This window comes from Rutilus rutilus (assembly GCF_951802725.1).
Source record: "Rutilus rutilus genome assembly, chromosome: 16".
Lineage (NCBI taxonomy): Eukaryota > Metazoa > Chordata > Actinopteri > Cypriniformes > Leuciscidae > Rutilus > Rutilus rutilus.
The window spans coordinates 24,549,820-24,565,579 of record NC_140224.1 but is presented as its reverse complement, the minus strand read 5'-3'; the positions used below and the strand labels follow the sequence as shown (position 1 = coordinate 24,565,579).

At 38.6% G+C, this 15,760-nt stretch overlaps 1 protein-coding gene across 6 annotated transcripts in view; it reads left to right on the top strand.

Annotated features, from left to right (window-relative positions):
- Window positions 1-14,567, top strand: part of usp54b (ubiquitin specific peptidase 54b) — a 110,742-nt gene extending 96,175 nt beyond the window's left edge. For 4 of the 6 annotated variants that reach the window (XM_084433595.1, XM_084433594.1, XM_084433598.1 and 1 more), the window contains 5 exons: window positions 2,475-2,643; window positions 6,820-7,742; window positions 8,327-8,448; window positions 9,037-9,177; window positions 11,126-14,567. In XM_084433595.1, coding sequence (XP_084289721.1) covers window positions 2,475-2,643; window positions 6,820-7,742; window positions 8,327-8,448; window positions 9,037-9,177; window positions 11,126-11,326 — 1,556 coding nt within the window. In that variant the 3' untranslated portion in view covers window positions 11,327-14,567. The remainder of the gene's footprint in view (window positions 1-2,474; window positions 2,644-6,819; window positions 7,743-8,326; window positions 8,449-9,036; window positions 9,178-11,125) is intronic. The other 2 variants (XM_084433599.1, XM_084433596.1) reach the window with 1 other exon arrangement.
- Window positions 14,568-15,760: the final 1,193 nt, after the last annotated feature.

The following is a 15,760-nucleotide window of genomic DNA, read 5'->3' as shown; positions in this document are numbered from 1 at the left end:
GTATTGAACAGAATAGTTTTTTTTAATAATTTGTATTTTTTTTAATAAAATGTATCTATATTTATTGTATTTACAATTTTTTAAATTTTTACTTTTAGTATTTTGTTATTTTAATAAGAAAATTGGTGCATCCCTGTTTGTTTTCTTAGTGCTCTGATCTGAGTCACCATTTGCACAGATTTTCACAATCTGATTGGATGACTGGGAATCTGGCCCTGCCTGTTGATTGTTAATACCGCTAATAGCGGCGTGCTATTGATTTTGCCATTTGAGAGCCCCTGATCTGTGCCAGACATGCGCTTGGCTTTTGCCATTTGAGAGCCCTGATCTGTGCCAGACAGAGGCTGGAAAAATTTTAATCTTTTTATTTTTTATTTTTTTAAACATTTTATTCTGTGCGTGAGCCCTCCATTTGGATCACCATTTGAATGGGCCTCACCCACAGCCACACGCTAAAAGAGCTTAAATCCGTTCTGGATTCACCATCATAACATTCCCGACCCCTATAAATCCCCTTTGCTGGAAGGATTGGATTGTGATTCTGCTGAGCCGTTGTGTGTGGATACTGCCACACAATCCTGTCTAAATCTCTCAGCACTCTTCAAATTAAAACAAAAAAGGTGGCTTTGTATCTCTCGCTTACCTGGAACAACAACGGTTTTGTCCGAGGTGCTGGCATACTTGCTTGAATGATTAATGAGCAGAGAACAATTTCAGCCATGCAAAACTCTCCACAAATCTATTTATACCGCTCGCAAACCACTATCCAGGTCTGCAAACCCTCCATCTCTGTCTCGCTTTGCTCACGGTGTGTGCGTATATGTGCATGCTTGTCTGTATGTGTGCAGCAAAACACTAATATATGTAAAGGGAAGACAGCCTTTGTAAATATTTCCACTCTCCAGATCCCTGCAGCACTTTCACTGTCTCGTCGAGACAGATCCGATTCGGCCCAAAGCGCATACAGGCCTCTAAGATTCAGTGGCAGCCTATAAGGTCATGCCTTCACTATATAAAAGAATAGTTTCCTATTCCTCTGGCCAAATGAAAGCAACACCTGCCACAACCCTGCAATTCATTATTGGTTTTGTGTGTCCACGTTCGTATGTCTGTCCTGGCTGTCGCTCCTGCTTCCTGTGTCTTCAGTGGTGTGCCGTCCTAAAACTTTGCCCCTTTTCATCTCCCAGAATGCCGTCAGCTCCTTTTCAACCCATTGAAAGCGATGCACGTCATCTGCAGTTAAAGCTAGCTCAGGCGCAGCTGGTGTTGACAGCAGTAAATGTTCTGATAATAGCATTTTTATGATAGGCAGAATTAATGCTAAACCAGACTTAAACGAAACAGGTTCAAGGGAACCATGGCAACACTAACCTCCCATGCGGTTTTCCATATAACAGCCCCAGACGGGAGAGCAACCAAATCAACTGTTTCCTAATGCAAACTCATTTTGGGGAAGGCAATTAACAGTTAATCGGTGTGATGAATCTCAACATGTTGTTTAGTACACATTGTGAACGAGGGCTTAAAAGCTCATCCACAGTTGTTGGTTTCTCTCTTGTCGTCAGCAGAGCAGCCCAGTGCTTCTCCATATTATGGTCTTTCTGAACTCTGTTTATGTCACTCATTATGGACGGGTATGTTCAGTAAGCAAAACGCTGCATAACAGCAGGAAATGTGTTTTAAAATGGAAATGATGAAACTCAGGAGTGTCATGCACCTATTTTTTTTTCGAGCAATTCTGGAGCTATAGGCGGACAGTTTTTGTGTAATGTGCGAGGACCTGGGTTGTATAATATACAGTACAAATTTTGTTTTAATTAACCAAGTAAAAGTTCAATTGAACTTGGCAGATAGCAATCACAATGCATTTTGTTTGTATGAATAAAAGTTTTGACATTATGATAACTTAAGTATAAGTATCCTAGTGAAAATTATTATTATTATTATTATTTTGTTGTTGTTTGTAAATGTAATATAAAAAAATTCAATAATATCAATATATAATATTCAGTAAAACAATATATAAAAATAAAAATAAAAAAATTGAGAAAATAATAAAATGAAAAATAAATTTGAGAACATGACTTCTGCCACAACACCTTTTTTATATACCTTTATTGTAATTCTAAAAGTGTTTTTTATTATGTAAATGTTACTTTTAAAATGGGCATGACACTTCTGTTGAAAGCTACTGTTATCAACGCATTACATACAGTCAACTGTGTGACGACATTGATGAATTAGCGTGCAAAGCTTTGCCTATTGAACACAGCCTAGACCTCACTCTGGGGTGAAAGGTGGAATATATCCCACCATCACCCTGTCCTATTTCTTTCAATTTCACTACGTTGTCTTTTCTATAACAAAGAAATGGTCCGCATGCCGGCCCCTCATAACTCACCTCTTTCTTTTCTGCATTTTCTTTTCTTCTGCTCTTCTTTCCTTTCCCTTTTTGTTGTTCTTTTGCATTATAGCTAAACTAAGATTTTCCATGCATGAGGGCAGTGCTAACACTCATAGCAGGACTATGGCTGCTGACGCCAAGCTGCAAAAATGCATGAGGAGAGCGCGGGGCCTACAGCAGCGCATGCAGCAAGAGCAAGAACAGCAGCAGGAGCCCAGCCGCCCACAGGGGCCCACCAGGTACCTGTACTGTCACCCTGTGTGTCCTGCTTACCCGCTTGTTCAGATCAGTACTCTCCCAGACCCCTGGGTCTATTAGGGTTGTGCGGTATAACGATACAAAATCAGCACCGCGGTACTAAATTAAACTTTACTATACCAGCATACAAACATAATTTATGTGACTTGAAACGTGAAAGCAGAGTTGCTGCATAAGGGTGTAAAAAAGCATTGGTGCATGATTTGAGAGTCAAAATTAAATGTATTTGTAAATCAATTATTATGATAAATCGTTAGTATAATAATACCCACTGTGTTGCCAAGATCATCTTAAACTTCATGCAAGACTGAGAAGAAATGGGTGCACTTTAATTAAATTAAGAAATTTAATGTGAATAACAGATCTTGGTCAATATTCATATTTGTATTTCCGATCCATTTGAGAGTAAATGTTAACTGTTATTTTGCTCAATTATGATATATTACCTTTATGTACTGGAATATTGTAATTTTATAAGAATATATTTAAAACAGTAATAATTCATTTGGAAACTATATGCTGAGATGCACCTTGTGATGATCATTGTTTTTCATAAGTTATGAAATATATGAATTAGTTGTTAATTAATTCCATGACAAATGGGCCTTATCTGCCAGATTTCATGTATATTTTAGTTATTACTAAATATTCCAGTTACATACAAATCTGTCATACAAAATGCAATAATAGTCTACCTAACATCCGTTTGTATGGTAGAATTGATACTGAGGTGGCAAAGCCGGTATCATACCGAAGTAAAATATTTTGGTCTGAAAGCCAAATCCTTGTCTATGCTTTTTTAAAATTAGGATAAATTACAATTACAGTGTGTTGGAGTTTTGTTAAGTAGTGATGAGGAAAGACTGTGTGTTATCTCTTTGTATTTCTGTTTTATGTCTGTCATTGTGATGCAGTGTTATCTTAAAACATCTAACTTGCAGGCATAATCTAACTGATCAGTTTGTCTGAGTGCCAGTTGATATTTCACTCTCACAAAGTGCTGGAGCTTTCAGAGGTTATTTTTTTTATTCAAAATCACACTTACATGTACAGATCAGGACGGATGTTAAAGATTCCTGATAAGCCCAAGTATTAGAAGCAGAAGGCAGTCGGCTCAGTTATTGGCAAACACAAATTAGCGATAAATAACCACCAATATAACATGCACATGGCATGCCACTTAACTAATAAAGTAGCCTCCCAGAACAATGCAACGGTCTCTGCTGCAGTGTGTCCCGTGGAATGCGGTTGTTTTACTGTATTTGTTCTTTCTTGTTCCCTGCTTTCTCTTTCCCCTCCATTGATTAAAGGCGTTGAGGTGATGTATGGCCTGACCTGGCCAAAGCCCCTTGGGTAATTACCCAATGTAGTGCTTGAGGAAGTATTTACAGTAAATGAGCCCGCTAGCACATTAATCAGGGATGTTTACCTCTGTATCGAACTTCTCCCAGTTCAGTTGGCTCTACAACCACTCTAGGGCATGCAGCAGCCACCAGGAACCACCTACCACCCACAGTAGTACCACTTTTCTCAATTTCTAAACAAGTGATTCCCAACCAGGTGTATCCCAGGGGAACTGGCTGTAAGCAGGTTCCAGGCAGCACTGTTATTTTATTTTATTTTTGCTTTATATTTATTACAGTGTTTATTACAATATTATATACAGTGTACTTTACTCATATTGTTTCTCCACAGCAATTAAACAATCTTTACTTTTTCAGTCCCGTCTCTCATAATCAAACCCACCTTACATTTGTTTATATTGTTTTAAAACAAGATTCTGTAGTTTCTCCAAACATTTAAATTTGAGATTAAGCTACTTAGAAAATGTTTTCTCCCATGGTATTGATATTTTTAAGGTTGCATCTGAGTAATTATAATAATGGTCTATTTATAAATATAAATAATTAAGGTAAAAACACATTTCTGGTTTAATGCTAATGAAGGGGTATTTGCCTTATTAATGTAGCCTTGGGAGTAAGTAAAAAAAAAAAAAAAAGGGATAAAAGGGTTGTCTAGGCTTGCATTCTTAAGACTGTCATACGCAGCTTCAAAAGCAGGCTTGTCTTACTAATATATTAGACTGTGAGACACCATGAATGTTAACAGTGTCAGATTCAGGGATCCCAGTACATCTGTACTAAAGAAGGCAACTGCACAACGGATTAAAAATCCTGAGAATTGTGTGTTTAGATATTTCAAAGGCGTTTTACTGGTATTAGATAAAGATTTATCTGAAAATGAATCTATCACACGGGTCATCGGTGGGTCGCTGAGGGCCAGTGGAGATGAAGGAGGATTGATGGTATTCTGATGGATGCTTTGCTCTGCTTTATTAGAAGTGAATGGAGAAAGCGAGCAGGTTTCCCTTCTGGAGCAAAGCCAACTCTCATTCCCACGCTCTCCACTTCTGGGGATCTTTTGGGCGTATTTATGGCTGTTGTAACTCTGGTTTATATGACGACTATGAAAATGATGTCAAGGTCGCGTAGTGCGTCAGCTGTGGAAAGCACATGGGGACTGTGTGTGTGTGTATGCATTCTATGAGAAGTGGCTCATGAATACTGGTGTGAAGGACACAGGTCTCCTTGAATTTGGTCCTTGGCAGCATCGTGATTTTTTTTGTTAGATATTGTATTAGAATGGGTTTCATGCAACAAAGCCATTTTCAGGTAGGAATGAACATTGACATAAATGAATATTTTGATGTGAATGAATGAGTATTGTTTTGTATTTCACTTTGAGGTGAACACCAATTGTTCTTATAGAAGACCCGATAGAACTCAGGGGTTCTTATTTTATGTTTTGTTTGCCTCTGTGAATGAATACATAGTGCATACTCCTAGTAGTATAAAATATATATCAGATGTATATGTGAATTTTATGTTTGACTGTATCTATAAAAAGTTAAACCTTTTAGCACATGCACAGTGCACATTTTATGCACAAGGAAATCAAAGGGTACAAAGTTATGTCCTTCAACATAATGTAGGGTGATTCACTGACAAAAACAACCATTTCATCTCACATAATACAAAAGTGTTAATCAGTGTTACATAGTATTATTTATATACTTTTATATTTTTCAGTAGTTTTTGTCTTTTTAAAATATTTTTATATCAGTTTTAGTAATTTATTATTGCTCAAACTCTAACTTAAAAAAACTTGTTTCCTTGACAACTAGTTTTTCATGTAATTTATTTTATTAGCTTTATTTCAAATAAGAAAACCATTTTAAATCGTTTTAGTAAACAATGACAACGCTGGTAATAAGTAATTTCAACTCTTAAAGGGATAGTTCGGCCAAAAATGATATTTAATAATTTCAGTGGTTATAAAGTGAAGCTATGGGGTCCACCTCCTTCAAGTCACAAAATAACTGGCTTCCGGTATCGGTCGACGCGCGTTCACGGAGATGGATGCTGGTGTATGACGTAGGACGTAGCGTAGGAAGCGTTGTGACGTAGAACGAACGTGACAGCGCAGCCAGAGAGCAGAGCAAAACAAAACTCTACGTTCGTTCTACGTCACGACGCTTCCTACGCTACGTCCTACGTCATACGCCAGCATCCATCTCCGTGAACGCGCGTCGACCGACACCGGAAGCCAGTTATTTTCGTTTATAAAGTTTTAAATATGTATATTTTTGCGACAAAACCGCACGGATTACCCTCAGAAGGCCTTCGTTTATCCCCCTGGAGCCGGATGGATTACTTTTGTGAAGGATGCATGCACATTTTGGGACATGAAGGAGGTGGACCCCATAGCTTCACATTAAAACCACTGAAAGATCTAAGACATTTTCTAAAATAACTGAAAATGTGTTCGTCTGAAAAAAGATTGACATATACATCTCGAACGGCTTGAGGGTGAGTAAATCATGGGTTAAATATAATTTTTGGCCGAACTATCCCTTTAATGTTTTAAGTACAAAATGTAACATTAAACATGGTTAATTTAAATAAATGCCTTTAATTATTTAAAAAATGCAATTCATTTAATTAATGTATTTTAATCATGCCAATAATTTAATTAATGACATGAATTGAGTGATAATGTTGAACATGACTAATGATTTCACATAATAACCATGCTATTTTTTTTTTTTCAGCCAGTGTCTTACCAGTATCCTTCTCTCACTCTTCTTTCCTCTGCAGTGAACACCCTGGCCCGGACCAAGTATTGTTGACAGACAATCAGGAAGAGGTCTGGGAGACCAATCAGTTTTCTGTGCTTGGCCCACCCTCTCCTCAACACATGAAATCACCCTCCTCTTGTACAAACTCCCCATCTCAGTCCTCTAGCCACCCATCGCTCAACCCTCGGCCTGCCTCTTCTCAGGCGCAACCCCAAGAGCCAGATGAACGTAGCAGTTGGTCAACCCAGAATAAGGAGGAATGGGGTGGCATCAGGTTATCAGATGTTCTCCAAGCATCAGGCATTCGGATCATGCCCATTCGCAAGCACCTGGCCATATCTCTACCTTCTTTGCCCCTTGACTTCTGGGGTGTGTTGGGAGAGGACGAAGAGATCTCCAGCTGTCAGCACCCTCAAGCTTCGTTCTCTCAATCTCCAAATCCTCCTTTGTGGCAGGGCACTGCAGATTGTCTAGACCGGATACCCCAATCCAGCAGGGCCACCAGTCCACCACCTGCCCCTGTTGAGGAGAAGGGGGCAATGCCCCGACGAGCCCCCATATGGCAGCCCCTGTCTGCATCTTCCCAGCCACGCACCAAACTGACCCCTCCTGTTGCTGCCCGTCATTGGTCCTCTTGGAGCCTAGACCGCCCTGATGCTGTCGTCTCCCCCTACGACACACCACCTGACCAGAACCAGCGGACAGGATCCGTTCTCTATCAACACACACCTGGAAGACACCTTGCTCCTCACAGTCCCATTAGCACCAGGAAGAAGAACATCTCTAAGCACTCAAACTTCCAAAGCATGGAGCTGGAACCCACAGCGGCAGAGGACCAGGAACTCTCTGAATTGGACTCACTCTACCAGGCTAGTCTCCAGGCTGGCCCGGGTCCTGGCCGAGCCCTGTGTGGTACCAGCTCACCTGCTGTTGGGAGACAAGGTAAATTAATGTCTTAGATTGTCTTGGTGTTTTTTTTGGTGGGCGAAGTCCAGTCTTTTAAATGATGTTTTATTAACAAAGTTCAGGAGGAACACGTTCAAATTGCCTATCTAATCAGTACGACAGGAGGCATATATATATATATACACTGCCAACTCACCTATGTTCCAGTGAATGGCTGATGTAACATTAAAATTTGTAAAACAAATCTTGCTCCATCCTTTATCATTACTCAAAGTAACAACAAAGGACAAATCTGGATTAATGGACACAATTTTAGGTACTGTAATAGTTGGTCCAAAGCTTATTAGCAGAACTATTTCAGTAAGACAGTAATAACGCGAGTAAGCTGGAGACATACACAATATAAAACACAAAACTAATAATTAATCATACTTACAGGTTGTGATCCTGATGAGCAAGTTGGTCCAAATAAAGTGGGCAGTGTCCCATCTTTAATGGATAAACGTTTTGTAAATCCCCTTCAGAAATTGAACTTCACCGAGATTTTAGGAGCAGTCGTCAAAAGGTTGTACCGCTTTGGTCATTTTAACCACTGACTCTGCCTTGATTTTCTCGCACAGTATCTCCTGCTGCACGAAAGCTACTCACCGGAGTTGGACGTTCTCGAACCCCCACGGCTGAGCTCGAGAGAACCGCTTATGGACCACCAGGTTGTAGCAGCCCTACTGGATACACAAACATGGTAAGAAATGAGGTGTCTGAAGATCTAATTGCGAAACTCTGACCAAGATTCATTTTTCAAATTATGGGTATTCTCTTTCCCATACATTATAATATTTTTGAAATTACTGTTCATTTTTCCTTTATTTGGACAACCTGTTCTTTTTTAACTACACAACTATCTCTGGTCACTGATGTCAGTTCCAATCAAAACACTGCAGGACTTGTTGACAGGTCTAGATATTTAAAGTGCTCTGGCATCTGCAACGCATCGGAACATTTCCCCATTTGCTTCAGATTTCAGCTTACGATAAGTGCAAAAATTAAGGGCTAAAATCGTGTAGTATGCGGGCTACATTAGATGCTACCCAACATTAGTGTAAATAATCTAGGTTTCATTTACTTATTTTGTGTGTTTATTATTTGCTGCTTCTTTAATGAGGGATTGCTGTCTCTTCGTTTTGTTTTTGTTGTCTGGGTTTCTCTCCACATCAGAGTCTGTTTTTCATACAGCACACAATCTGTTAGCACGTGTTGATTTTGTTTGGGTGTTGTGTCTGGTTTCATCCAGACTTTCTTTTTTGCTGCAGTAACTCTTTGTTGTCTGTAGTCCCTGTCAGTGGCCCATCAAGAGCTGCGGTCAGGAGAGGAAGACCAGTATGATGCAGATCACCTGCGCCGTATTGCTCGCAGTCTGAGTGGAACTGTGATAGGGAGACGCCAAAACCGACTTGCTGTCTCCCGAAGCTTCGTAAGTATCCCACGCATGAATAAGACTAAAAGGAACTCTGACTGGCTTATGTAATCTGTGAGTGAAATAGTTGGGCTAGTGACTGGCAAGAGTTTGGTAGAGGGGCCAAAGGAGGGTGAGGGATCAAATATCTGCCCTAGAAACCTGATAAGAGCGCTGTCACCTATGCAGGAGATTGCTAACATGCAGCTACTGCCACTTTAGCCTGATAAATGTGTGCTGCCTTACCCTTGCCGATCACTGCTGAGCTTCAGGCTATTTTATGTACACTTCATATTAATTTACATGCTTTACACACTTTCCATACTTCTTGGTGTACATAGTGTGTTGTTTTGGCATTCTTTCATTTCTAATATGTATTGTATACCGGAAATATACGAATGCATAACTGGATTGTCACATGACATTCATGTGCACCAACACACTGAAGGCAATCACAAACATATGCAAAACTTCTCATTGTCTTACTGAGTCATACTGCCATCCTGTGTCCATATGCTGTAACTTCACTACATTTGAAAAGAGGTCTGGTGTCCCATTTATAAAGACATGCATGTAATCATCTTCCCAAATATTTATACATTTGTATACACTATTATCCATTATTAATGATTAATGCTCTATTAATCATTTTTAAATTTTATGTACATGAATGAGCGCATATGAAAGAAGTAATTAATCAAACTTGGTTTATTAGGTCCACCTAACTACATCCTAGTTTTCTGCCCATACTGTGTATCTACATATTCAGTTCATTATCCTGTCAGTGATACATTTTTATGATTAATTTTAGATGAATTAATTCATCACATTTACATGCACATTATTTTTAAGGTCATGTTCTCATTAAACCTTAATTCTGAAGAGTTCTACTTGCTGCCAAAGAGTGTACAGCTATTAGAGTATTTCTGTATGCATGATTATATTCTAAATAAATAGGACTTTTTACTACTCTCCAGCCCCAACTTTTGCCATTTATTATGTTTCATTCTTAAATTTTTTATTTTAATAATTCCTTGTCATTCAAACCCTCAACATTACCTTTTTATAAATGTAGAATTATTGCAGTTATTTATTTATTTTATTTATGTTATTTTTTAGGTTTGTAAAAAACAAAGATATAAAATAAGATTTTAATAAGATATCTGAAATATATACAGTATGTATAGTACAGCCAGAATGTGGATTGATATTGAATATTGATATTGCATATTAAATATTAAGATAGCATATACAAGTGGTTACTCATTTCATTCATTTATTCACTCATCGCACTTGCATCACTGAAAGTCATTATAAAATCATATCAGCGTGCACTGGCATACCAGTGCATGAGCACAAAAATAGCTTGTACAGCTGCTTTTCACTTGCTGTTCGTGTAAGAACATTTTCACATCAGTTTCTGCTTTTAAAAGTATTGTTCACCGAAAAATGGAAATTCAGACAACATTTACTCACCCTCTCGTCATTCTAAACCTGTATTACTTTCTTTTGTCTGTGGAACACAAGTGAAGATATTTTGAACTGTTTTTGTCCTTAAAATGAAAGTCAGTGGCAAAACATTGTATGGACAAATAAAAATAAAGAAAGAAACATCAAAATATCTTCTTTTGTTCCAGAGAAGGAAGAAAGAAAGAAAGTCATACAGGTTTGACACCATTAGAGAGTGAGTAAATGATGACAGAGTGCTCATTTTTGGGTGAACTATCCCTTTAATAAATCTCAATTTGTTCCTCATTTTTGACTTGGGATCAGATCTGATCTTATGTGCATTTTATAAATGAGGCCCCTGATTCTTTTCATGCCTTACTTTTGTGCTCCCCATCTTTTCCTCTCTCCCCATCTTACCCCTCTCTTTTCCTCTTTTTCTCTCTTTTGACTGAATGCACTTGTGTGATTTCTCGGCCTTGTGCATATCAATGTCTGTATGTTTTGTGTGTGTACCTAGCTGGGGGACTCCGGGGTTTCGCCATATCACAGCTCCATGTACTCACCTAGTTGCCTTCAGTTTCCATTGTCTCATTCAGACCTCCATCCGCTCCAGCCCAGCTATCTTCATCTCCTTCCATCATCTTCACCTCTGTCTCAGCAGCCTGGGCCTTGCAGAGAGGTCCCAGGTAAAGCTAACTCTCGTTTTCCATTTCCATGACCACCTCCTCCATTCAAAGGGCCATTTCCCGCTTGTTCCGCATTCATGTTTCTGCCATTGCATTGCATTTGAGTCCAGGCTCCAGTGGCCACCCTGCTAAACATTCTGCATTTGCTTCATTTTCGTTTCCTTACTGCTGTTGAAGGAGCTCCTCTTTTGTTGTTGCTTTTTTTTTCTTTGATTGGTCTGGATCCTGTCCTTCACACTCCATCCTACCCCACTGCAGGACGTCTCCAGAGGTTCTCCAAGCTTCTGGCTGTGTTTGACGGGCGTCAAACTGTCTCCAGGGGGAAGCACTACGGTCCAGCACTGAGGTGTCCCAACCAATTGGCTTTGGATGCAACCATGTCCTCCAGCCCTGGAAGGTTTCCACAGATGCATTTCTTCCTCTGGGCAACCTTTCTGCACACCAATCCCATTCTCTTCACAGTTTCTTGGAGAACTGGAAGGAGCACTTCCCGAGACCTGATGCCATCCTCAGTCACCCTGCACTCTGTATTGATCCTGGGGTGATGTTCTTCCATTACCCTGCTCTAGTCGGTAAATCTTTCCATGCAAAAGCCCCCAAAACTCGATCCACAGCATGCTGGAAAGAGCCACAGAAACCAACTGTTTTTTTTGTTTTTTTTCACGAGCACTGGTATGGTGTGATGCTTTGGGGCTCAGGTGTGTGTGTGTGTGTATGACTAACCTATGGTCAGACCTGCAGCATGCAATGTTAGGAGCGTGGGGTCCAGACCCGGACCCCCCGCAGTGAGCCATCCAACCCAGAGCACTTAACTTAATTAACTAAAATGTTCAATTAACTGCAGAGGAGAATCATACTGTACCTCCATGCTGCACTAAACAGTAAATGTGTGTTTGTGTGTATGCGTGTGTGCATGTGTTGGGTAGTAAAAGGGGAGGGGCTTATTGTAACTCTGCCCTCTTTGACTTTTACAGTACTGGTAAAAAGTTTGGAATAATTAGGATTTTTTTAACGTTTGAAAGACATCTCTTATGCTCAGTAAGGCCATATTTATTTGGTCAAAAATACAGTAAAAACGGTAATCTTGTGAAATATTATTAATAAATTTTTTTCCATTGATGGCAAAGCTGAATTTTCAGCATCATTACTCCAGTCTTCAGTGTCACATGATCCTTCATAAATCATTCTAATATGCTGATTTGCTGCTCCAGAAACATTTCTTGTCAATATTGAAAACGGTAGTTTCTCGAGTACCAAATCAGCATATTAGAATGATTTCTTAAGGATCATGTGACACTAAAGTCTGGAATTACGGCTGCTGAAAATTCAGCTTTGCCATCACATGAATAAATAACTTTTTAAAATGTATTTTTAGAAAACAGTAAATTGCAATAATATTTCCCAATTATTACTGTTTTACTAGTTCTTAACAAATAAACGCAGCCTTGGTGAGTATAAGAGACTTCTTTCAAAAAAAATAAAAAAATAATAATAATCCAAACTTTTGATCAGTAGTGTATGAAAAAAACACACTTTACCCTTCCTCCTCGCCTGTCCCACGATGCAAATCCTCTGCAAACCAATGTCCCGGAAATCGTTGTCGCTTTGCGGAACTATTTTTCCCAACTCTCCTGCAAACTTTTTTTTGGTAGCGGGTGGGTTAATGTCATGTAGATGCTAAGTACTTTATCCTGTACTAAGTGAATAGAGATGTTTTGTACGGTGTCATCTCTCAGCTCTGGTGCTTTTTGTCGGAGCAGGCATGTAAATCTGCGGCCCTGGCGTGGAGAACGGAACGAGACTGTCTCTTCTAACCTTTTTCCTCCTACTTCTCTGATACGGGCATTCCCTGTAGCACACAGCTGTTTTGTGTCTCGTGTTACAGGCAAAGACTGTGTACATGTTTGACTGAACATACACTAATAAATAAATTTATTGTTAATAAAAAAACTATGACATCCTAAGAAATATACAGAGGAATGGAGAAACTACGTAATGACGTTATGGAATGTTAATCAATTCTAGTGGTAATAATTATTATCTGCATTAAGACAAGTATAGTACACTTCAGAAGTGTAAAGCTGGAGAAATTCTGCTATTTTAATTCCATTGACAGTTCTCCCGTTTATACAGGGAGATATGCCAAGTTAAGCTTCCTTTTTATTGTTTATTTTACTCGATTCGATTTTTACTTTAACTTGCAGTGACACTGAAACCACAGTTATGAGTCTGCTGGCACATGATGGATCTTCAGGCCTGTAATAGTTGAGGGTTTCGATTTTGTAGAATCTACATTGTTTCTAGATTTTACTTTAAAGCAACACAGCTGAAGAATGTTTGGCCCTGATAGCGTACATGAAGCTTATATGCAAAGCTTCACTAGACTGAAATTTGGACAGTATAAAAGTGGCCTTGTGCAAGGAATGCTTTCATACTGTTATTCAAATAAACATAAGATATATTAATGAAAATCTAATACTGACCAACATATGTCGGATCACAATATAATATGATTAATGCAGTATTTAACTTTCATTCTAATCATATTGTGCTGTGATATGTACTTTTTTTCATTAAAAGCCTTTGAGCGATAAAATAAAATGAATTATAAAATATATAACTTAAAGAGAAATAGATCTTATTTAACTTTCTTAACCAAAGATTGGCTCTAACACAAAGATATGTTTTTTTTTTTTTTTTTTTGTCATTTATTCATCTTTCCTTTTGTTTAAAGGATGTTTGAGAATGTAGCAAAGATGGTGTATGAGTATGCTATGCAAAATGCTCTCTCCTGATCTACCAGCAAAGAGTCAGACTGGGACAAAATCAAATATTTTTTCTTCTTTTCTTTTCCTATATACTGAGGAAGAAAATGATTTTCTGCTGAATTGTTGAATCTTTACTTATTAATGTCTGTACAGTTAACAGCCTTTGAATGCGAGTTGTAGCCAGTGAGAGGTGGATTTCTCGAAGATGAAATGGCATTTCAAGGGTTTTCCATTTCGGGACTCATTTGTAAATGCTTGAGGTTGAGTGAACTTGTATTTTTGCAATAAAGTTATTACCAATGCACTCCAGCAGGGGCGCTGCACAAACGCCTACACTCTGTGTCTGAGTGTTTCTTTTTTCATAGGAAACATTGTAATGGATACCATTATTAAAACTCTCGCAATGGGAGTGATGAATGAATGTCATGCTAATTTCATAACATATGATCTGCAATGACTGATGACCTGTAGGCACCTCCCTAACAGCTTACTTTCATCTGCAAGGAAAACTGAAATGTCCAAAAAGTGTTTTTCATGATTGTTTCTTTAGTGTATTTCATTTCAACAAGATAAAATATCATACTTTTCTTATGCTCAAATCACTTGCAGTCATTTTCAGGCTGCATGGTCCAGCTAATAGGCGTATACATTTTAGAGGAAACAAATTATCAAAAAGTTGGGACATACATTTATACACTCTTAAAACCAAAGGTTCCAAAAGGGGAGGGATTTGCAGCGATGACAAACAAGAACCATTTGGGGTTTCCCAAAGACCTTTTCAGTAATCAGTTCTTAAAAGAGCAATTGTTATTATTATTGGTGTATAAAGAACAATAATAATCTAAATATTTTCCACTATAAATAATCTTTTGTGCACTGAAAAGGTTCCATGGATGCTAAAGTTTCTTCGCGGAACTATAGATGGCAATACCATTTTTAGCTATGTACAGCCATTATATTGAACATTATGTATAATAGTATACTAGTGTGTGTATAATATATATATATATATATATATATATATATATGTGTGTGTGTGTGTGTATTTATTTATGTATGCATTGAGGAAAACATGGATTCCAAAATGTACTGCGACATTCTGAAGCAGAACATGATGCCCTCCCTTCAGAAACTGTGCCGAACGGCATGACAACGACCCCAAACACACCGCGAATATGACAACTCCCTTGCTGAGGAAGCTGAAGGTGAAGGTGATGGAGTGGCCAAGTATTGTATGTCTCCAGACCTGAACCTTATTGAGAACCTGTGGGGCATCCTCAAGTGGAAGGTGGAGAAGCGCCGTGATGTCATTATGGAGGAGTGGAAGAGGGTCCCAGCAACAACCTGTGCAGCTCTGGTGAATTCCATGCCTAGGAGTGCTAGGCTGTGCTAGATAACAGTGGTGCTGACACAAAATATTGACACTTTGGACACAGTTTTGACATGTTCATACTCACTTTTGTTGCCAGCTATTTTGACAATAATGTCTGTATGTTGAGTTATTTTCAGAGGACAGTAATATACTGCTATAGAAGCAGCACATTGACTACTCTAAATATATCCAAGTTTAATTTCTATAGTATTGTCACTTGAGAAGATACACTAAAATGTTTGCTGAAATGTGAGGGGTGTTACTCACTTTTGTGAGATACTGTATAGCCTATATATATATTGTAGAATTGAAAATAATCCAAGATA